The 24,783-nt window shown below is 39.5% G+C and overlaps 1 protein-coding gene across 3 annotated transcripts in view; it reads left to right on the top strand.

Annotated features, from left to right (window-relative positions):
- CD109 (CD109 molecule) overlaps positions 1 to 24,783 on the top strand; it is a 140,673-nt gene that overhangs the window by 5,080 nt on the left and 110,810 nt on the right. For all 3 annotated transcript variants that reach the window (XM_077999751.1, XM_015136746.3, XM_077999750.1), the window contains exon 3: positions 19,513 to 19,541. Coding sequence is in view for 2 of the 3 variants with exons in the window: in XM_015136746.3 (XP_014992232.2) it covers positions 19,513 to 19,541 (29 nt within the window). In the remaining variant the exon portion in view is untranslated. The remainder of the gene's footprint in view (positions 1 to 19,512; positions 19,542 to 24,783) is intronic.

The following is a 24,783-nucleotide window of genomic DNA, read 5'->3' as shown; positions in this document are numbered from 1 at the left end:
TGGTGTGATCTTGGCTCACTGCAACCTCCGCCTCCCTGGTTCAAGCGATTCTCCTGCCTCAGCCTCCCTAGTAACTGGGACTACGGGCATGTGCCACAATGCCTGGCTGATTTTTTGTATTTTTAGTAGAGACGGGGTTTCACTGTGTTAACCAGGATGGTCTTGAACTCCTGACCTTGTTACCTGCTCACGTCGGCCTCCCAAAGTGCTAGGATTACAGGTGTGAGCCACCGTGCCCGGTGATTATGGGCTTTTTTTTGGTGATTAATAGACCTTTAGAAAAAGTATTTCTGCTACACTTTGCAGAGTTCTGGAAAAGTGTATCAATGCCTTTCTAGTAGTGAGATTCAAAAGATTGCTTGTCACTGTCACCACTGTCACCACGTCTACCACCATCAGCATCATTGCCATCATCTCCACAGTGATTAGAACTATGTTCCTAATCTTATCTTCCTTTGCATAAAGAGTTAGTTAAATAAACATAATTGACAAAAACATAGTAAAAGTTCAGCAGGTAATAATTACCAGAGGAGAGAAGATGGCGCAGCTATTGGCATTTAAAATCAAGTCAGACTATTGTATTGGGTGGAGAGTGAGTCTGTCCCTTTATCTCTTCATATATATATATATATATTTTTCTTTTTCCTTACTGTGAGGTTGCTCTGGAGTTCCATGCCAAATCAAGAAAAAAAAGTTACGAACATTTTGAGAACTGTCCTCTCATCTGTAAGGCACATAAAATAATTTAATTTTTGTGATGTCCTTGAAACCATAATTTCTGTTTTATTTTCCCTTCTTTTTTTTTTTTTTTTTTTTTTTTTTTGGAGACGGAGTCTCTCTCTGTCGCCCAGGCTGGAATGCAGTGGCCGGATCTCAGCTCACTGCAAGCTCCACCTCCCGGGTTTACGCCATTCTCCTGCCTCAGCCTCCCGAGTAGCTGGGACTACAGGTGCCCGCCACCTCGCCCGGCTAGTTTTTTGTATTTTTCAGTAGAGACGGGGTTTCACCGTGTTAGCCAGGATGGTCTCGATCTCCTGACCTCGTGATCCGCCCGTCTCGGCCTCCCAAAGTGCTGGGATTACAGGCTTGAGCCACCGCGCCCGGCCTTATTTTCCCTTCTTTTGCTACAATTTGACATTTTCATTTGTAAACTTTCAGTAGTTTTCCTGAACAAGAGTCACTTCAAGTAATAAAGAATATAGCCTTTCTCCCTCACTAATGAATTCATCATCATTAGTTTCATGTAAACCTGGTTTAAGAAAAAAATCCTAGAGGCTGAGTGCAGTGGCTCACAACCATAATCCGAGAGCTTGGGAGGCTGAGGTGGGAGGATTGCTTGAGCCCAGGAGTTTGAAACCAGCCTGGATAACACAGTGAGATTATATCTCAAAAACAAAAACAAAAGAACCCCCAAAACCAAAAACTCCCAAAAAGCGAAATCGAAAATGCCTACCGAAAAATCTGGGGACTCTGCATGGGCGTCTCCTGGTAAGTGCCTGCTGGTTTGGTAGCACCATTTTTTAAATGCTGCCAAGCCTACTTCCATCTTCCCATTGAGTTATTGGGGTGGGATGTGCTCTATAAATGTGTCTATAGCCTTTAATAACTTGCTTTTTCTTTTTGCCCTAAAATTCTGGAGAGTTAATGGAGTATTAACCTTCTTTTTTAAAAGATTTTTTTAAAAAATATGTTTTTTTTCCTTTGTTGTCTTTCTCACATTGACTGTGGTATATTTTATTTTCCATCTTGGCTCAGTAAGGGTGGGAAATTTTTAAAAATTGAGATATTAGCTGAAAAACTTAAAAAAATCATCCAGTTCGGTTAGGATGGTTTTCTGGTGGAAACAAAGCTCCTGAACATGCATTTCATGCCTCGTAGATAAAAATCAGTCCCATGGTCTTTATGAAAGTAGATTAATTAGTGTAATGTGTGGGCAGATCTCCCAGAGCAGGTTTTCACAGGCAGCTTTGCCAACAGAACTCAGTCTGAACCTGCAGTTATGTGAGAATTATTTTTAAAGGGTGAAGGCTTTTCATTCACACATCGTCTTTGCTATTGTGTGTGATGTGTATTAACAGGTAGGTGGTGCTTGAGAATAAAGGACCACAGCGTAATCACAATGTGCCTGGGCTCTGGAGCCTGGCTACCTGGGCACAGGTGCTGGCCATTCCACTTAGTGGTTGTGTGGCTGTGGGCAGTCATGATCTCACCAGGCTTCAGTTTCATCATCTGAAAAATAGTGGTTTCTGCCTTATACAATTATGTGGATATTGTGAGGATTAAATGAGGTAACATATTCAAGGCACTTAATACAAAGGAATTATTCAAGAAAATGGTAGCTATTGTTACTAGAAGAGAGTAGCAACAGTTTATGTCGAAGGCAATTATTAATCACCTATTGTGATGGTCTTGAACTGGGAGCTCTATAAAAGACACACCCCTAGGAAGGGATTGGAAGGGATTTAACATATTAAATATCCAGTTTCCTCATAGTACCAAGGACTTTATGCACAATATTTAATTTTAACACCTGATGAAGTAGATACTCTTGTCTTCATTTTGGAGGTGAGGAAATTGAGGCAAAGAGAGAACAATTAGTTTTTCTGAGTTAACCCAGTTAGTAAATGGTGAAGCCTGAATTTGAAGTTAGTTGTATCTGAGGTCCAGAGACAATAAGGTTTTCTATTGCTGGAAAGAGAGTGAAGTATTTTTGTTTCCTTGATTTTGGGATATTGATGCAATGTTGCATAGTCATCTTCCACTATAATCATTTTCACATTGCTTGCAGTAGTGTAGACCTGGATCTTATGAAATCTAATTTGAATAGAAAGAATTACAAGATGAAATGCTAGCTCTCCTCTTAGTTTACTTTCAGCCTCATAGAGTTTTGGAGCTGGAGGGGACCTCAAAGATAAGCCAATTCAATCACCTAATATATGGCTGAGGAGACTGAGGTGAGGCATGGGATCTGGGGATTTTCCCAAGGTCAAATCACTTATTGGTGGCAGAGTTCAGGTTGAAACAGATTGCAGGTTCCCAAATTTGCAGTCCAGTGCTATTTCCATTATATGCTACGAAACTTTCCTAACATATGGAGAGCTGAGCTTAAGACCTAAGATATATTTACAAATGCTGATTCTTCTGATATGGAAGAAAATAAGGCTAACTAAGGAGTTTAAAAATGCTTACTTGCATCTTGTAAAAGTTTCTTATTTTAGCTCAAGGTGGAGTTGCTCTTTATGCACTAATGGTTCTGTATAAGGGATGGGGGCTGGGTTAGAAGCTTCACAGACCTTTTAAAAACTAAATTCTGTTGCTGTGTTTCTCAAAGTGCAAATTGTATTTATTAAAAAGGTTGATTCATGGCCTCCCTCAAGACATGGGTAAGAATCAAGAATCTCGGCTGGGTGTGGTGGCTCACGCCTATAATCCCAGCACTTTGGGAAGCCAAGGTAGGTGGATCACTTGAGGCCAGAAGTTCAAGACCAGCCTGGCCAACATGGTGAAACCCTGTCTCTACCAAAAATACAAAAATTAGCTGGGTGTGGTGGCGCGCGCCTATAGTCCCAGCTACTCTGGAGGCTGAGGCAGCAGAATCGCTTGAACCCAGGAGGCAGAGGCTGCAGTGAGCCGAGATTGCACTGGTGCACTCCAGCCTGGGCGACAGAGCAAGACTCTGTCAAAAAAAAAAAAAAAAAAAAAAAAAAGAATCTAACCTTTATGTTCCGCCATCACCACAGGTGATTCTTAGTCACATTAGAATGAGAACAACTGCCTTTTGGTATCTCACAAATTGTGCTCGACCAAATGCTGGAGAGCTCGAGGGTGAGTAGCATGCCCCTGCAAGCCTGTGATGATTCATGGCAGCGGAGGGAAGGCTCCTCCTGGACTTTCATGTTTGCTTTTAAGCAGCCTTCAACCCTAAGCGCTGGTGTTCACTTTCAGCCACAGAGAAACATGACTTGGGGTTTGATTGTGAATCAATGATTGGGTGAAGTTAAAAGTGAACACACTGATTCTTTAAACTCCAAATTAAACATGTGCTGCTCCTCTTCTAGCACTGAATGAGTCACTGTCCTAGTGACTCACTGAAGGGGTGTGTTGGAAATAGAAAACAGATCCCATAAGAATTTGGGCTGGGTTACTGTTGATCCTTTATGTCCTGTGAAGAGGGCTTTACAATGCTGAAACTAGTTGTTTCCCCACAGACATTTCTTCTCATTAATGTATTATTTATTGATTATTTGCTGTATGTGAAACATGAGTGAATGGGGAGTGGGGAATAAGAGAAAGGAAGGCACTGGAGGAGATTCAGAGGTCCCAGAAGGATAATATAATATTAATAGTGCAGAAGGCTGGAGGAGTTTTTATTTTTTGTATAAAAAATTCAATGTGGTTTGTAAACAGTGCTTCTTGTATGTGACCCTGTGCCTGGTACTGTTACCTTTTACTTCCAGAGCTATACAGATGTCCATTCATAAATGTCCCATCTCTGCTGACATATTTGGCATTTGGAGGGAACAGTTACTTCCTGTACTAGAGACAGGAAGGGTGTGCCGGAGGAAAGAGCTGCTGGCTAGGTGTGGCAGTTAAGAAAAGGAGTAGGGGTTTGTGTATATATCTTTTGAAAAGATGTTTCATTCTGCTTTGGATATGAGTTTGGGGAGACATCCAGGTGGAGATGTCCAGCAGATAGTTTTGAAACTGCAGCTGGGGAGAGAGATTTAGGCATTGTTTTCATAGAGGTAGACAGTATTTTGAAGTCCTGGAAATACATAAGATGCACAAGAGAGACAGAGCTCATGGGAAGAACAAGACTTTTGAGAGAAGCTTGGAAAGAGGAAAATAAGTTAATGAAAGGGAGAAGACCGGACACAGTGGCTCATGCCTGTAATCCCAGCAACTTGGGAGGCTGAGGCGAGCAGATCGCTTGAGCTCAGGAGTTTGAGATCAGCCTGGACAACATATTGAAACCTCATCTCAACTAAAAATAAAAAAAATTAGCTGGATGTGGTAGCATGTGCTTGTAGTCCCAGCTACTCAGGAGGCTGAAGCGGGAGGATTTCTTGAGCCTGGGAGTTCAAAGCTACAAGTGAGCCACGATAGTGCCACTGTACTCTAGCCTGGGTAACAAAGCACGGCCCTGTCTCAAGAAGAAAAAAAAAAAAAAAGAAAAGAAAAGAATAGACAATGAGCAGTCAGAGAAGGGTAGATTGAAAATGTTTCAGAAGTCAAGGGAAGAAGAAGTTCCAAGAAGGAAGGTTTAATAGTATCAATTCTCTCAGAAGGCCAGAGAAGAGAAGATGAGGACAGAGGAAAGAACATTGGTGACCCTTAAGCAAGTGGCTTTAAGTCGAATGTTGGGAGCAAAAGCAAATTTGAAGGAATAAATGGATGGTGATAAATATAATCAGAATTTATTCTTTCCAGAAGTTTGGTGGTTGAAAGGAGAGAGGTGGATGTTCCCTCAAAAGGCACATTAGAAAGGTGAAAGTGGTTAAGGCAAAGGAGAGGGTGGATAATTCCTGGGTTAGAAGGGGTGAGCTCAGTATTAGGGGCAGAGGGAAGTGGATTATCCTTAAAAAACCCTCATACTTTCTTCTTTGAAGAAAGAAAGAAATAGAAGAGAATCAGTAAGGAAAGAAATATTTTGAGGTATGAAATTGAGACGAAGAATAAAATTGAAATACAGTTTTAGGAAAACTTATCTACCCACCTGTAAATTGCACAGATCTGGCCACCACTTTATAGGAAAAGGGAGTAAAAGTTAAAAGTAGTGGCACACCGGAAAGAGAAACACAGGATTGGAGATCTTCCCTGGTGGTGCCCTGAACTGGGTCACCATTGGATTGTAGGAAATTGGAATACAGGGGCTGAAAGTCATATTCATATTTGGGGGAGCTAACACAGAGGGGAAAGAAAAGAGGAAAGGGCTGTTTACCATGAAGATATGCCTCAGTTGAAGCTCAAGAGGACTGGGTGGAATTACTTTATTACTGCCATGGTTGTCAGTGAATTTGTAATTCACCATCTCTTGGTCTGGGCCAAGATGACCAGCATACGAAAGGTGCAATGATAAAACTTGGCGAGGAGGATTAAAGTGGATCTTGGTCTGGCTCTATCTCTTCCACTCTTCACTTCCCTTGGAGAATTCTTTGAGGTGATTTTCTTCCCTTGCAAGGCTCAGGGTGAAATTGGTCAAAGATTTGGTGGAGGGGGTAGCAGTAGGTAGGTAGATGGCAGATCTGTGGGTTGTTAATTCTGAAGAAACGATTCATAAGTTAAATTCCAAAAACCAGACTGGTAAAGAGCTTGGAAATAAATGGAGAGGAACATTTTTAAAGAACACATAGCAGCTCCCTTTTGGCTGGGCTGTGTTAGGAATTTACATTTATGAAAATGTAACTGGCAGAAATGATTTAGTATTACAAACTTAAGTTTCATTGCAATATATGTTAAAGCTCTTCAGGAATATAGATAAGATGGGGAATTTATTATTCTCAGCACTTCAAATTTATTCAGCACCAAACTACATATGGCACAATGCTGAGTGACAAATATTTGGTGACCACACGAGGTTCTTGTGCCCATGCTCTTCGCAGGGAAGCAGAGTAGGCTTCATTTGATGTGTCAGCCCAAGTTGATTGTAGAGGCTGATTGGAGTGCTGTGTTGACACAAAGTCAAGCCTGGGTTTTCTGGACTAGAGAGCTGGATGAATTAGCTGTGTCTGCCATGGACATGGGAGTTGGGGAATGTGGTATGAATGCTGCGAAGGATTCTGCAGCCCATCCATACATTTTATTTGTGGATCAGTTGAAGAGGAATGGTCGAAGAGGAATGGTAACCTACAGAGCTACATAGGGGCTTGAGGTAGTAACAACATGGATAAGAGAGGAAAGATGAAAGAGTGGGTGTATCCAAATAGTAAATGAGAGTGCAGCAAGCTACAGAGGAGGAACAAGGAGAGAAGGAATATGAGGTTATGTTTGCACTACTGTTTTGGAAGGAATAGCTAGGTCTGTCCTGCACTTTTTGGGAGGCACAGTGGGTTTGAATGGGTGCTCAGAAACCACACTGAAATTGAACCCTAGCATCACCTAATAATAGTACCCACCTCATAGCATTGTTGAGAGGATTACATGAGATAATACTTAAGAGCTGTATCATCCAATATGGTAGCTACTAGCCACATGTGGTTTTGAGCACTTGAAATGTGGCTCATATAAATTGAGATGTGCCATGAGTATAAAATACACAATGGATTTTGAATACTTAGTTCCAAGAAACGCAATAAAACTTGTGATTTTAAAATAATGATTTCATGTTCAATGTTAATATTTTGGACATATTGAGTTAAATAAAATATGTTTATTAAAATTGATTTCACACACTTATTTCTATTTTTTTTTTAGTGCACATCTTTAAAACATTTATCACAATGCTTGGTACATAGAAAACACTCAGGGAATGTTAACTATGTTGTACCTGGTGTTTCCCAGTATCAGATATTAATACTGATGCCTGACCATGAGCCTGTGGCATGAGTCCAAGTCTCCCTGCTGATGACTCATTTTGGCTTAGGTGGATCTTCAACCTTATTCCTTATCCCTTGAAGAAGAAGAAAATCTCCCTAAAAAGAGCCACAGAGGTCGGCAAAATTTCTGTAAAGGGCCAGATGCTAAGCGTGTAGGTTTTGCCAACCTTCAGGTCGTTATTGCAGCTGCTAACCTCTGCCTTTATAGCTTGGAAGCAGCTGTAGATGGTGCGGAAACAGATGAGCATGGTTGTGTACCAACAGAACTTTATTTACGGATGCTGAAATTTTGAGTTCATATAATTTTTACTTATCACGAAATATTATTCTTCTTTTGATATTTCCCCCAGCTATTTAGAAATGCAAACCCATTCTTAGTTCATGAACTGTACAAAAAACAGGCGTGGGCCAGACTGGATCTGTAGGCTGTGGATTGCTGCCCCTGCCATTAAGAATGCCCTGTATGGCCGGGCGCGGTGGCTCATGCCTGTAATCCCAGCACTTTGGGAGGCCGAGATGGGTGGATCACGAGGTCAGGAGATCGAGACCATCCTGGCTAACACGGTGAAACCCCGTCTCTATTAAAAAATACAAAAAACTAGCCGGGCGAGGTGGCGGGCGCCTGTAGTCCCAGCTACTCGGGAGGCTGAGGCAGGAGAATGGCGTAAACCCGGGAGGCGGAGCTTGCAGTGAGCTGAGATCCGGCCACTGCACTCCAGCCTGGGCGACAGAGCGAGACTCCGTCTCAAAAAAAAAAAAAAAAAAAAAAGAGAATGCCTTGTACATTTAGCAGCCAAGAACCTTGCTTGACTTTGGGTTTTTCATTTGTACTTAATCTAACATTTACTTTATAGTGCACCATTTTATTTATTTTACTTTTAGTAGGTTTGTGTTTGACCTGCTTTTTTTTTTACTCAGCAGTCTAAATGGAACAAAACTTTGTTTATGAAACTCAAATTTATTAAGATATTTGTAAGCAAAGGGAAACAAGAGAGAAAAATATAAAAGGAGTATGTAAGGGACGAAAGGAGATTTTTTTGTTTGGTTTTGTTTTGCTCAGAATACTTGTGTTTTCTGTGTAGATTGAATTTCCCCAATAGTTATTTTGCCTTAAAGTGACATTAAACTGTGAAGCAGAAACATTGTATTTTTAAATCTTACTTTAAGTTTTTAAAATTTTTTATTTTTATAGATTTAGGGGGTACATGTGCAGTTTTCTTACATGGATATTTCGGGTAGTGGTGGAGTCTGGGCTTATAGTATAAACATCAGCCAGATAGTGTATGTTGTATCCATTAAGTCATTTCTTATCCCTCACCTGCCTGCCATATGAATCTCCAATGTCTATTATTTCACTGTCTAAAAAATATTGTATTTTATACAAAAATTAGCCAGGTATGGTGGCTCATACCTTTAATCCCAGCTACTAGGGGGGCTGAGGCAGGAGGATCGCTTGAACTTGGAAAGCAGAAGTTGCAGTGAGCCGAGATCATGCCACTGCACTCCAGCCTGGGCAACAAAGTGGGACTCCGTCTCAAAAAAAAAAAAATTGCATTTTAAAGTTTTGTTTTCCATGAATTTGTGGGCAAAAACCCCTATTTCTCACCTTGTTTATCTGTATATCAAAGAAACTGCTGAAGCATGAGGAAAAAAATTTAGTAAATTGATAAAGAGATCAAAATTTTCAGCTAAAAAAGTGATAAACTTAAATGTATTATTGCATGAGACTGAGTAGCAAAAGGTTGCCAAAAATAATTAAGCAGCAAACACTGTCAGGCATATATATATATATGTATAGTGTATATATATGTATATAGTGGAAAATCCACTTTTTTTTTTTTCATAGAGAGTATTTCTGTACCTAGTTGGATTTCCATTTACACAGTACTCCTTCCCTTCAATGATTTTCCAAAGCTATTTGGTGAGGACAGATGTCAGATCAGAAGAGGCAGCATATAATGGTATTACCGAGTATGTTTAAAAAGTTAAGGAAAGGTTAGTTTTTGTGTATGCTTATTACACAATTTAAAAATAGCTTTGACTCTATTTGTAAATCAAACGGCCAGTTCTCAGGCTGTGCCAAATGCAAAGTCTTCAAACAAGGTTTCTTCCGAGTTGCTTAAGCAGCACTGGGAAGGAGAAAGCATCTGAAAGGGATTTGAGATTGACTGTCTCTGGTTATACACAGAAATGATTGGAGTTTTATAAAGTTATCTATAAAAACGCTAAGAAGAACCTTACATAACAGAGTGTGTCTTTAGTTAGTGATTTAAAAAGAGTGCCATACTGGGTTTCAAGAGGTGGTGACTGTTTCCCGTGTCCGAATGGAGCCTCGCCAAAAGGGAGAAAAATGTTCACAACAATTTGCAAATACTATCTTTTTAATTCTCAACCTAGCAACAGCAGAGAAAGAGATTATTATTCCTCTCTCATCTATACTGCCCCCATTCTCCTCCCTGCTGCTCCGATTTTGTGTTTTGGTTGTGTAAATTATTTCTAAATGAATAGAACTTTCAAATAAGTCCTATGCTAGGACTTCATAAGTGCCTAGGAAATTCCAAGCTGTATTTGTAAATTTAAAGGGAAGATCAGCAGAAAAAAATGTCAAGTACTTAAAATCGACCTTTTAATAAGAACACATGAGACCAGCGAGTAGGCCTTAGATTGGATGTGTCCACACATCCTCTGAGTCGCTCCCTGGATCCAGCAAGAAATAGGGGTGGGTGGGACATCTCTGTCCCTACAGTATAGCGTTTGGGAAGAGTCCTTTGTATTTTGTATTTTTATTTGTTTTTAAATAGAGATGGGGTCACACCATGTTGCCCAGGCTGGTCTTGAACTCCTTGCCTCAAGGGATCCTTCTGCCTCAGCCCTCCCAAAGTGCTGGTATTATAGTCGTGAGCTGCCATGCCTGGCCTGGGTAGGACTTCTGTTTCTAACTCTGTATCTTTCTTGCATCGGTGAACAGATAAGGTCATGTGTCTGAGCACTAGGACCCAGGCATGCAGCTGAACTGCTCTTCCAACTTCTCTCTAGTGAGAGAATTCCTCAAAGATTTGACTTGATTCAGAGCTGCATTAAAAACAAAAGAAAACAAAAAACACTTCTACTATGAAATGAGATTTCCTGCACTTCAAATCTGTTTAGCTTGTTTTGAAGTGCCAGAATACTTGGCCTCCAATAAGTCAATGTCCGAGAGCCTCATTTGGATTGTAGATTCCCAACTGTTTTTTTGCTTTCTCCTTGCTGATGTCATTGGATAAAAATAAATTACCACCCCCACCCCCGTCATTCTTCATCCGTATACATTTGCTGCCGGTGGGTGGGTGGTAGCTGGTATCAGACCAGGGCAGGAAGGAAGCACATTACTTCCTCCAGTTATGGACCTAGCATAAGAGTCAACCCCTGATGATTTATCCTAATACAATGAAAAATAAGTAACTCTCAATAATGGAGGGTGCTGGTTTGTTGGGGCGAAGCTCACTGCAGTTCGTTTCTATTTTATTCCAGTGTGGGACATTGTGGTGGATGCTGTGTTTTAGGGCCCAGATCGCCCTTCAGGGATGAAGGACCTTTTCCTGAAAGCTGCTGGGAGTGTTGTGCCCAACTGCCTTCAGAGCCAGTTCCCTCTGATGATTATATCAGCTAGAGAATTGCCTTGCCCGTGGTGGCCTCCCTTCTGGGGATGGCCTGCATTATGTGACTGATTGATGTGGGGTATGAAGGTCCAGCCCTTTCGTCCCAGTTCAGTACACCTCTCACTGGCTGTGACTGCTTCTGAGCTGCCCTGGTGGATGCCTCTTTGAAGCCTGCATTACAGCCCCACTGCTGACTCCCTTAGTCCAGTTTCCCCCTTTCCCTTCTGCAGGTGCTGATCCACTGAATACTCCTTAGTAAACCTCCTGCATTGTAATTACCATCTCAGAGTCGGCTACTGTTTAATTTTCCTTTGAAGAGGAATGTTTCAGATCTTGGAATCAACTTCAAAACATGTCAAAACTGTGTAGTGTGAAGAATTGACATGAGTTGGGAAAGTGTTTAGTTTTTATATCCTTTTCAGAGTTCCTGTATGACACAAATTATTTTAGAGTTAGCTCCGCTGCTGCATTGCTTAGAGTATAACTCTAAGTTTCTTCTAAGGGCAACTTCATGGAAGAAGAATCCACAGGTTCTGGTGAGTGATAAACTTAGAGCTGAGGAGAGAAAAGAGTTCAAGATGACTGAGATTTTGAACATCTGTGATTGAGGAAGTGGTGATAGCAATGTATACAAACAGGCTATCCAGGCTGAGAAACTTTTACTATAATCAAAAATATGTATAATAAAAATAATGGTGAGGCCCAGGGCCGGGACCGGTGGCTCATGCCTGTAATCCCAGCACTTTGGGAGGCTGAGGTGGGCAGATCACTTGAGGTCAGGGGTTCGAGACCAGCCTGGCCAACATGACCAAACCCTGTCTCTACTAAAAACACAAAAAGTCAGCCAGCTGTGGTGGTGCTCGCCTGTAGTCCCAACTACATGGGAGGCTGAGGCATGAGAATCTCTTGAACCTGGGAGGTGGAGCTTGCAGTGAGCTGAGATCATGCCACTGTACTCCAGCCTGGGCAACAGAGCAAGACTCTGTCTCAAAAACAGACAAACGAAAAAGCAGTGATGAGGCACAGTGACTCACATCTGTAATCCTAGGGCCTTGGGAGGTCAAGGTGGAAGGATCACTTGAGCCTAGGAGTTTGAGAGCAGCCTCGGCAACATAATGAGCCCCCATTTCTATAAAAAAATAAAAAAAGTTAGCCAGGCGTGGTGGCCTGTGCTTGTAGTCCTAGTTACTGGGGAGGCTGAGGCAGGAGGATCGCTTGAGTCCAGGAGTTTGGGGCGGCAGTGAGCTATGATTGTGCCACTGTGCTCCAACCTGGGTGACAGAGTGGGACCCTGTCCCCTCCCCCTCCAAAAAAAGTATGTATAATAAAACCAACAGTACAACTGATTCTTTTTTTTATTTTTTATTTTTATTCTATTTTTTATTTTTATCTATGTGGATACATAGAAGGTGTATATATTTACAGGGTACATGAGATACTTTGAAATAGTCACGCGATGTCAACAACCACATCATAGCAACTGGGGTATCTGTTCACTCAAGCATTTGTCCTTTGTGTTACAAACAATCCAGTTATACTATTTTAGTTGTTTAAAAATGTGCAATTAAATTGTTATTGACTACAATCCCCCTGTTGTGCTATCAAATACTAGGTCTTATTCATTTTTCTAACTACTTTTCATGCCCGTTAACCATCCTCACTTCCTCTCTAACCCCTCACTACTCTCTCCAGCCTCTAGTAACCATCCTTCTATTCTCTGTCTCCATTGGTTCGATTGTTTTAATTTTTAGCTACCACAGATAAGTGAGAACATGCAAAGTTTGTCTTTCTGTGTTTGGCTTATTTCACTTAACATAATGACCTTCAGTTACATCCATGTTGTTGCAAATGACAGGATCTCATTCTTTTTTATGGCTGAATAGTACTTCATCATGTACATGTACCACATTTTCTTTATCCATTCATTTGCTGATGGACACTTAGGTTACTTCCGGTTACTTCCAAATCTCAGCTTTTATGAACAGTGGTGTAACAAACACGGGAGTGCAGATAGCTCTTTGATATACTGATTTCCTTTCTTTTGGGTATATACTCAGCAGTGGGATTGCTGGATTGTATGGTAGCTCTATTTTTAGTTTTATGAGGAACCTCCAAACTGTTCTCCACAGTGGTTGTACTAATTTTCATTTCCATCAACAGTGTACGAGGGTTCCCTTTCCTCCACATCCTCACCAGCATTTGTTACTGCCTGTCTTTTGGATAAAAGCCATTTTAACTGGGGCGAGATGATATCTCATTGTAGTTTTGATTTACATTTCTCTAATGATGAATAGTGTTGAGAGGGCCTTTTCATATACCTGTTAGCCATTTGTCTTCTTTTGAGGAATGTCTATTCAGATCTTTTTCCCATTTTTAATTGGATTATTAGATTTTTTTCCTATAGAGTTATATGAGTTCCTTATATGTTTTGGTTATTAATCCCTTGTCAGATGAGTAGTTACAAAGATTTTCTCTCATTCTCAGTTGTATCTTCATTTTGTTGATTGTTTCCTTTATTGTGCAGAAGCTTTTTAACTTGACGTGATCCTATTTGTCGATTTTTGCTTTGGTTGCCTGTGCTTGTGGGGTATTGCTCAAGAAATCTTTGCCCAGTTCAGTGTCCTGCAGAGTTCCCCCAAAATTTTCTTTTAGTAGTTTCACAGTTTTAGGTTTAAGTCTTTAATCCATTTTGATTTGATTTTAGTGTATGGTGAGAGATAGGGTCTAGTTTCTTTCTTCTGCATATGGACATCCAGTATTCCCAGCACCATTTATTGAAGAGACTGTCTTTTCTTCAATATATGTTCTTGGCACCTTTGTCAAAAATGAGTTCACTGCAAGTGTATGGATTTGTTTCTGGGTTTATTGTGTTCCATTGGTCACGTGTCTGTTTTTATGCCAATATCATGCTGTTTTGGTTACTACAGCTCTGTAGTATAATTTGAAGTCAGGTAATGTGATTCCTCCTTTTTTTTTTTTTTTTTTTTCTCAGTATAGCTTTGGCTATTCTGGGTCTTTGGTGGTTCCATAAAAGTTTTAGGATTGTTTTCTCTATTTCTGTGAAGAATGTCATTGGTATTTTGATAGAGATCGCCTTAAATCTGTAGATTGCTTTCAGCAGCATGGACATTTTAACAACATCGATAATTTCAATCCATGAACATGGAATATCTTTTCATTTTTTTGGTGTCATCTTCAATTTTTTTCATCAGTGTTTTATAGTTTTCATTGTACAGATTTTTTACTTCTTTGGTTAAGTTAATGCCTGGGTATTTAACTTTATTTGCTGCTATTGTAAATGGGATTACTTTCTTGATTTCTTTTCCAGATTGTTCACTGTTGGCATATAGAAATTCTGCTGATTTTTGTATGTTGATTTTGTATCCTGCAACTAGACTGAGTTTATCAGTTCTAATCGTGTTTTGGTGGCATCTTTAAGTTTTTCCAAATACAAGATCATATTGGCTGGGCATGCTGACTCACACCTGTAATACCAGCACTTTGGGAGGTGGAGGAGGTCCAGATCACTTGAGCCTGGGAGTCTGAGACCAGCCTGGGCAACACAGGGAGACCCTGTGTCTATTTATCTTTAAAAAATAAATTAATTAAAATATTATATCATCTGCGAACAAGGATAATTTGAGTTCTTCCTTTCCAATTTGGATGCCCTTCATTTCTTTCTCTTGTCTGATTGCTCTAGCTAGGACTTCCAGTACTGTGTTGAGTAACAGTGGTGAAAGTCTTGTCGTCTTCCTGATCTTAGAGGAAAGGCTTTGAGTTTTTCCCCATTTAGTATGATACTGGCTGTGGGTCTGTCATATATAGCTCCTTTATGTTGAGGTATGTTCCTTCTATATGCAGTTTTTTGAGGGTTTTTATCATGAAGAGGTGCTGAATTTTATCAACTATTTTTAGTATCCATTGAAATGATCATATGGTTTTTGCCCTTCATTCTGTTGATATGATGTATCACATTGATTGATGTGCATACAACTATTTTTTTTTTTTTTATACTCAGAGTCAGTGCAGAGCAGTGGTTTGGAGCTCAGACCCACGAGACAGGTGGCCAGGGTCAGAAGCTTGGCCCCAGTACTTTTTGTCTGTGTGACCCTGGGCAAGTCATTTCACATCTCTGTGTCTCAGTGTTCTCATTTGTAAATTAAGGGTAATAATAGTATTGTTGTGAGCTTTAAACCCATTAATATATGTAATGCTTTGGAACACTCTGTAGGTGATAAGTACTATTATTATTATTATTTTATTCATATAACTAAAAAATTGCATTCTGTCTGATCTGTTGGTTGTTTTATTATTGCTAAACACAAATTTAAGTCTTCTATCCCCTAAACTAGTTCTGTCCAATACAAGTATAAGTCAACTACATAAGTTATTGGAAATTTTCTAGTAGCCACACTAAAAAAAAGAGAAACACGTGAAGTTAATTGTAATAATATATTTTATTTAACCCAATAATTTACAAATATTATTAGTTCAACATTTAATCACTATAAAGTTATTGACATGACATTCTACATTTTTTTTTGGGTTGTAAGTCTCAGAAATATGGGGTGTATTTTACACTTGCTGCTTATTTCAGTGGCTCAATAGCCACATGTATTTAGAGGCTCCTGTATGTGACTGAGCAGCTTTAAAGAGTTGCTAGTTAATCTTGCTCATTTCTGAAGTGTTCCAATCAACTGTTGCTGTGAAACAAGCCACCCGCAGATTTAGTAGATTAAAACAACAGTGGTTGATTATTTCTCACAATTCTCATTTAGCCTGTACACGCTAGATTGGTGATTGTTGCCATTATTTTTGTGATAGTTGTGAAATTTTTGAATTCCACGATTCCTTCTACAATTATTAGTTGGAATTCTGTGGTAAGGAATAACTCTTCTCTTTCACTCAGTCATGTATTTAATTGTCTATCAGCATGAACTCATAGATTCTTGTTTTATTCAGTAGGTTGTAACCCATTATTTATTTTAATATTCAAGTGACCCGACCATAATATTTTAAATTAAGAAAACACCCTCTCCACACATGCTGAGGTACCTGGTGAGATCAGAACAAATTCTGCTATATGGATGGTATTCTCAGTTCCATCCACCAGCACCCCTGTATTGCAATGTTTAAATGTTTCAACCCAAATATTTCACAAAGTCTGCTTGCAGAGCCCCATGCTTCTCTTCACAAATGTTTTTACAGTACAAAATTTGCCCTGTAAATTGTCTCTCTTTATGGTTCCTTTGAAGGTTTTACCAAGTTTACTTGCCGAAATATCCTGGGGCTTTTCAATTTCACTTCAATTCAGTATAGAATATAATAAGTCTTTCCCATTAAAAGTAAGCTTAATGAACAGAAGTTTCTTCCTACAAGGTAAGATACTCCCAAAGCACAGCTGGTGTATATCCAACGATATAAAATCAGTATGTTGAAGAGATATCTGCACTCCCACATCCACTGCAGAGTTATTCCCAATATCTAAGCTACGGAGTCCATGTTAGTGTCCATCAATGGATAAATGGATAAAGAAAGTGTGCTGTATATACATAATGGAACACTATTCAGTCTTATAAAAGAAGGAGGTCCTGTCATTTTCAGTGACGTGGATGACCCTGGAGGACATTATGTTAAGTGAAATAAGCCAAGCACAGAAAAACAAATATTGCATGATCTCACTTATATGTGGAGTGTGAAAAAGATGAGCTCATAGAAACAAAGGGTAAAAGGGCAGTTACCAGAGGGTGAAAGGAATGAGGAGATGTCGGTCAACGGACACAAAATTCAGTTATATGGGAGGAATAATTTCAAGAGATCTAGTGTACAGCATGGTGACTATGGTTAATATCAACATATTGTATACTTAAAAATTGCTGAGAGTAAATTTTAATTGTTTCTTTCCACAAGTAGTTATGTGAGCTAAGGCACATGTTAAATAGTGTGATTTAGCCATGCCATAAAGTATACCTCATTCCATAAGGTATGCATGTATCATCTATATGTGGTATACCATGAATATATACAATTATTACTTGTCAATTAAAAAAAGAATAAAACATTTTCAAAGTTAATTTATGTGCACATTAAACCCATCCTAGAATAATAATTTTCTAACCAAAAACAGATCCAGAACAATGCTAAATCAGGATGCTGGAATAACAGTGTCAACTGGGATAATCCTGGTGAGGACTCGTCTTGTCCAAAGAGCCCCTTGTGATCGGGCCAAGCCTCCTGGCTACTGTTCTCTTTCTGTCTGTGGTCTTTGCTCACCCAGCTCTTTGGTTTAGTAGACTCAGGTTGATCTCCACTGCTTTGCATTTGCTGCTCTTCTGCCTTTAACATTGTACCCCTCCTTGCTCATATGGCTAATTTCTTCATATCCTACAACCCTAGACACTGGCATCATTTTCTCTAGGTGCCTTCCCTTCATCCCTCCAATGTGCTCCTTGTCCTACCTGTACTACATGTATCTGTTCCACAATACTTCCTTCTTCACCTTTTTGAAACACCATGTTCAATATCCTGTTGTTTAAGAATCTTACTCTTTGCTTCCTACGATGACAGTTATTAGATGAACTGATCTGTGCTAGGTGGTAAGTGATGGTGATGAGTTACTTATCTGTTCCTGAAAACATACTTGTATTTCATTGTGGCCCACTGGGGTGGTAGTCTTCAAAGTGGGTGTGCACACATCTAAGAGTATATAAGACCATTTATAAGGATGGAAGTAGAAGATGTAGTACTTTTTATTTCTATTATTTTATTAAGCAAAGCTAAGAAGTTAAAGTTTTTCTCTTTTTCTTTTTATTTATTTATTTAATTTTAAGACAGAGTCTTGCTCTGTTGCCCAGGCTGTAGTGCAGTGATGTGATCTCAGCTCACTGCAACCTCCACCTCCGGGGTTCAAGCAATCCTCCTTCCTCAGCCTCCCAGGCAGCTGGGACTACAGGCACGCCAGTATGCCTGGCTAATTTTTGTAGTTTTCAGTAGAGATGGGGTTTTGCCATGTTGGCCAGGCTGGTCTCGAACTCCTGACTTCAGGTGTTCTGTCTGCCTCAGTCTCCCAAAGTGCTAGGATTACAAGTGTGAGCCACTGTGCCTGGCTATAAATTAAAGTTTTTCTAATGTTTAATATTTTGGTTGAGAAAATACATGTATATAAGTTTATAAATCTAATTTGACATTGGTAAGGTATACTAAGTGTTTTTATTGATGGAATACTCTATCATAAAAATTTGAAGACCATGTCTGTAGGGGCATACTGACATCCCCAATGGAAAACTCTTCAAGCTTTTTGACACTATAATAGCTAACCTATATCAAGTGTTTTCTATGTGTCAGGCACTGTTCTATATGGTTTACAGGTATCAACACACTTATTCCTTACAACCACCTCATGAGATTGGTATGATTGTTAGCATCCTCATCTTATGGATGAAAAAAATTGAACTGGAGAATCAGGTAATTTGTTTAAGGATGGGCCAGTATGTATCAAATTCTTGATGTGGTCTGATTCCAGATGCTGCTAGCTTAACCCCTGCTGTGTACTGTGCTTTGCCCTGGTGCCTCTGCTCTCACCTGATAGACCCATTTGGCTTCCTGGAGGAGAGGGACCACGTCTGTCTTGCACATTGTGCTATTTTTTAAATGAATGAAGGAACCGGGGCCTATTCTTTCCCTCTCTCTCTTTAAAATCATCTTTTGCTCCATTTTATTTCCCAAGGGCCTGCCATCTTTGATAGGAACTTTGGACAAGTACTCTTTTATTTTTAACATGAAACCATTTTTCCCCCGGAGATAAATGGATCTGATGAGAAATTGGCATGAGTTTAATTAGCAGTCCTATGTATAGAAACTTTACATGAAGAAAAGTCTGCATCACCCTAGTACTCATGAGTCAGTTATGAGTCCCAGCTCACCCCTGACATGACTAATGCCTTCCTTTTTTCTTTTATCACGAGGGTGTGAGAACAAGAAATAAACTTCAGGCTACTACTGTACAGTGAAGTGCCCCGCAAGCACGTATGATCTTAAAATAGCAACAAGGGCAGCAGCACCATGACAACAAAAGTAATAATGGCAAAGAGAAGCAGAACCTAATGTTTTTGGGTTCGCCCACTAGATACCCTTTTAATCCTGATTTTTAATCATTTGGCACAAAGATATGTAATAACTTATTGGGTCTTCTGGGCATTTAAATGTTATTTTGGTTTGACCAAATGTATTTATGATTCCATCTACACATATAAGAGTATTGGGAAAGTTTTGGAAGGTTTGTGTTCTATCATCATATTCAAATTGTGCTAACTCTGTTTTCTTTTCTGTTTTCCTTTTAGGCTCTTTTAAGACTCTGACTCTTCCATCAGTAAGTATTCATTTAAAAATTTTGGTTTCAGAAATATATTGCATCAGTGAGCTAAATAAATATTTCATTGGATTTTATGTCAATTCACATATTTCACATAAATTTGACTTGAGTTTAGTTCAGCCTTCAGATTATTTATGAATAATATTATTTCAAGGACATTGATTATGAGGCTCTTCAAACTCTTGGCAGAGATTTTCCTCTTGTAAAATAGAGGACTTCACTGAAGGAAACTAGCCTGGACTATTAGCACAGAAATCTGTACTGGTCATAAAAAAGAATGAGACCATGTCCTTTGCAGGAACATGGATGGAGCTGGAGGCCATTATCCTTAGCAAACTAACATAGGAACAGAAAACTAAACACCACATGTTCTCACTTGTAAGTGGGAGCTAAGTGATGAGAACACATGGACACATAGAGGGGAACAACAGACACTGGGGCCTACGCGAGGGTAGAGGGAGGGAGGACGGAGAGGATCAGGAAAAATCGCTAATGGGTTCTAGGCTTAGCAACTGGGTGATGAAATAATCTGTGCAACAACCCCCATGACACAAGTTTACCTATGTAACAAACCTGCACTTGTACCCCTGAACTTAAAATAAAAGTTAAAAAAAAAAAAAAAGGCATCTGGACTGGTTTGGTCCTACTTCTGTGGTAATGAGCCTTCTAGTGTGGAACTCTGCTCCTCAGTTTCCTTGTCCTTGAAAAGAGCAGTGCCATGCTGAGACATACTAGAACTTGAGGCAAAAGGAAAAATCGGTAACATTGACCCTGTCTTTGTTTAAAGCGTCGACTTTTTTGTTTATAATTTTTTGCATTAATTTTGGTATTTTAAAATATTGTATTAAAATATTATTTGCTTGATTGCTAAGTTTTTTGGTACCCCCTTAAATTTTGCACCTTAGACAAGTGCCTCATTCACCTCACCATAGCCCTGGCCTTGGAAAAGAGAATGAAGATACATCTTTATCTCACAGCATGTCCTGGAGTGAAATGAGATGTGGAAGTGTTGTAGCACTTGCTATAGAAATGGAAAGGGGTTATTATTTTGTTGAGAGAGTCATAAAACCTCATTATTAAATGTTTGCGAATGAATCTTCCTATAGCTTTGATTTAGAAGTTTATACTTTCATTACTATGCTTTGTTTTGGGGCTTTGCACGCTTAATGTACGGTACAGTAAACCACAGCATCCAACATCAGGTGCAATTTGATATATGTAATTTTCTGAGAACAGATGACTAATGACTTAGGCCCTGACACATTGCATACTTGATTAGTATCAGTATTACCTCATAAGCCAGGTTTGCTTATTACCTTAATTTTTTTTTTTTTTTTAGACAGGTCTTGGTCTGTTGCCAGGCTGGAGTTTGGTGGCACAATCATGGCTCACTGCAGCCTCAATCTCCCAGGTTCAAGCAATCTTCTCACCTCAGCCTCCCGAGTAGCTGGGACTACTGGCATGTGCCACCATGCCTGGCTAATGTTTTATTTTTTGTAGAAACAGGTCTCCCTATGTTGCCCAGGCTTATCTCAAACTCCTGGGCTCAAGCATCCCTTCTGCCTTGGTCTCCCAAAGTGCTGGGATTACAGGAGTGAGCCACCACACGTGGGCCACTTAGTACCTTTTGAAAGTTACTTGTCAAGCACATTCTGAAACCACATTTATATTGGGGGGTTCATAAAGAATATTATACTCTCAAACAATACTTTATAAAAATTACTTAGTATGCTATATCTATTCTGTTTCTTACATATTATATTTGTACTTCCTTTCCTAAGAAATATACTGTTGCTGATAATAGAAAGCGGAGGAAAAAAGGCATAAGCAGGCAGAAGTAGGGGGAAAAACCCTAGAATCTTTGTGGCAATAAAACATTAGATTGCATTAAAATAACCTAAAACATTAGATACTGGCCCCAGGGCCTGTGTGCAGAACTTTGTTGAAAGGGTATTCCAGTGGTAAGAAGAAAATAAATCCTGTGTCATATATTTGCCCTATAGCAGAAGGAGGGTGGGGTTTAAGCTCAGGAATCACAGGCTAAAGTACAATAATTGTCTGGTTTCCTCAAGGGAGTTTGCAGTTTCACATACCAGAAGTGTAGAAAGGCTGAAAGGAGAAGGTGGGGCAAGATCATGAGAGTTTCTTTCAGTGATACTAGTATCAACTGTACGTGTCTGAGCTACTATTAACTAGAAATTTGGCAACTACACTTCTTTTTTTTTTTTTGTTTTTGAGACGGAGTTTCCCTCTTGTTGCCCAGGCTGGAGCACAGTGGCGTGATCACGACTCATCGCAACCTCTGTTTCCCGGGTTCAAGATTGTCCTGCCTCAACCTCCTGGGTAGCTGGGATTACAGGCATGCACCACCACGCCCAGCTAATTTTTTTTGTATTTTTAGTAGAGACAGGGTTTCGCCATGTTGGTCAGGCTGGTCTTGAACTCCTGACCTCAGGTGATCCACCTGCCTCAGCCTCCCAAAGTGCTGGGGTTACAGGTGTGAGCCACTGCGCCCAGCCTACTGTACTTCTTTTAAGTCTTAAGTATATGAAGTACTAACTCTCACATCCAGTATTTGTCTCTGATATTATGCCATTTCAATTGTATATAAATATAGCTATTATTTATTGAAAGCTTTACTAGATATTATATTTTGGAGCGTATCTCTTTTTAGTAAGGCACGGTTTGAAAGACTTAGAAATAAAGTGTATGGACAAATTTGAAATGCTTGACAAAAAAAGAAGGCTCTGCATTTCAATGAGTTTTCAATTAAAGCAGAACCAACTTTTGTTTTTTCCCAGTGAGAACATACCTGTGAATAGAACCACCTTTTAAGTGCACTTGCATTCTGACATTTGTAAATGTAATATTTTAAATTATTTTTAAGGTCTTTATGGCTTTTTAGTGTAAAATATAAATATTTCAAGAGTGTATTAACACAAATGTGTTTTTTATTTCTGATTTACTCATTGTACTTCAAGACACTAAAATAACCCTCAATATGAAGTAAATAAAAAACATAAATTGAGACAGTATAAATATTATTGTTTTGTACACAATATGGCAGAAAAACTTATTTTGTTCTCTTTGTCAAATGAGGGAGTAGTTTTATTTGATTAGAAATGTTTTTATTGTGTAAGTATAATTACTAATATATTTTTAATGGAAACTATCATCTTAGATTTCTCGATTTTATTTTGAAAAATTGTCTCCATTATGTTTAGTAACTGGCATTATTCCTGAAGTATATGAGGATAAATACTATTGTGTTGTCTCAGTTTCCTTATAGCAATGAATCCTTCAGAGAAGGTGAAATGGCTTTAGACAGCCCAGATTAGAATAAGTAATCCTTATTTATTGTCTAGCAAGAATGTTTTTGAGCATGCTTACCTTATGTATCCTAGGCAGAGAGCTATCATCTCCTCAGAGAGTTTGAATTTATGTATACACAAAATAGACGTGCATAAGTGAGAATCAACACACCCAATCCAGAGGCTGATTGATATTCTGTTGGTCAAAGCTTTGGGATATTGTCAGTTCCCAGACTCTTGTCCTGCTTTCAGACAGCCTCTCTCTGTGAGAACTGCACCTTCCTCCAGCCCTGTGCCCTCTGGTCAAGGAGTCCAAAATCTCTGTGGGTAAATAATTGACTCTGTGTAAGAGCTGTGGAAGTCACTTATCAAGGAACAGCTTTCCCTCCCCCACCCCCACCAATTTTGGGAACCCTTTTCAATAACTGTGGCCCAAGAAGGCAGAAGGCAATTTACCAGTAAAGATGCAGGAGCTTCTATTACCTCATGGTGTCCACTCTACTCTGGGCAGGTTATAACCCACTCCAGATCAGGCACAGAGAGAGAAACTTTCATTAAAATTGCTTAAAGTCAATAATCTTTTCTCCAGTCTCATTATGTGCCCCCATTGTTAACAATGGAGCACTGAAGTCTGCATTGACACCGCAAGACTCTGGAGCACCACCCAGAGAGCATGGTGACACCCCAAGACATGTGGTGTCTTGCGTGATGACCCGTGCTTCGTACAGGCACCCAGGTCTAATGACTCACCAAGGCCCATATTGTCATCTCTGGGTGGCCTCCCTGGGATTAACACTGAGTCTTTGAGGATCCAAAATTACCTAAATTTTATATATGGCAAGGTGGGGTGTTTAACAGGGAAAGTTAGAAAAGCAAATTAGTTAAGGTAACCCAAAAGAGCAGCAAGATAGTCAGTAATGTTTCCCCTGAGTCAGTGTCAGCTCCCTGAAGGAGGGTGGACTAGGAGGTAGAATAAAATGTTTTTGGGCACATTTGTGTTTATTTTAATTCTTTGACCGTTTAGGCTGCTTACGGTTAATAGGCTTCTTTAGCTCTAGGCCTCTGTGTCATTAATTTGACATCAGTCTTCAATCTAGCATCTGTTCTGGGACCTCTGTGCCACTAAAAATGATAAACTTATGTCAAATCATGAAGAGCAATCCCATCAAATATATTTTTAAACATGAAATATTTAGAAGTCGATGCCATTTATAAGCATGTTATATTCTGTTTCCTGTGCCAGGAAACAGAATATTGTATGCTTATAAACAGAATATTATATATATATTTTCTTGTTTATAATATTAGAAAATCTGATTCAAAGAGTCTGAGGACTGAAGTATCACTTGAGAAAGTAGGATTTAAGCTTGCAAGTTCTAGGCTAGACTCTCTGCTCTACCAGGGAACAGGTCTTTGGTTCCTGTTGTATCCCACGTACCCAGGATAACCTGGTACACAAAGGGTGCTCAATAAATACTTCTTTAGGCTGGGTGTGGTGGCTTACATGTATAATCCCATCATTTTGGGAGGCCAAGGCGGGTGGATCACTTGAGGTCAGGAGTTCGAGACCAGCCTGGCCAACATGGTGAAACCTCGTCTCTACTAAAAATACAAAAATTAGCCAGGCGTGGTGGCGCACACCTATAGTCCCAGCTACTTGGGCTGCTGAGACAGGAGAATCGCTTGAACCTAGGAGGTGGGATTGAGATTGAGCCACTGCACTCCAGTCTGGGCAACAGAGCAAGACTTCGTCTCAAAACAAAACAAAGCAAAACAAAAAACTTCTTTATTGAAGAAAAGCAAAAATTGACACCAGAAGTCATTTGAAGGTAACATACTGATTGTTTTTCCTAACATTTTATTATTAACTTTTCAAATATAGAAAACATTTCATAATGAACACTCCTATATTTGCCATTTAGGGTCTA

Source organism: Macaca mulatta, chromosome 4 (assembly GCF_049350105.2).
Source record: "Macaca mulatta isolate MMU2019108-1 chromosome 4, T2T-MMU8v2.0, whole genome shotgun sequence".
In the NCBI taxonomy this organism is placed as follows: Eukaryota; Metazoa; Chordata; class Mammalia; order Primates; family Cercopithecidae; genus Macaca; species Macaca mulatta.
The sequence above is the reverse complement of the archived record's forward strand: the minus strand, read 5'-3'. Positions and strand labels throughout refer to the sequence as shown.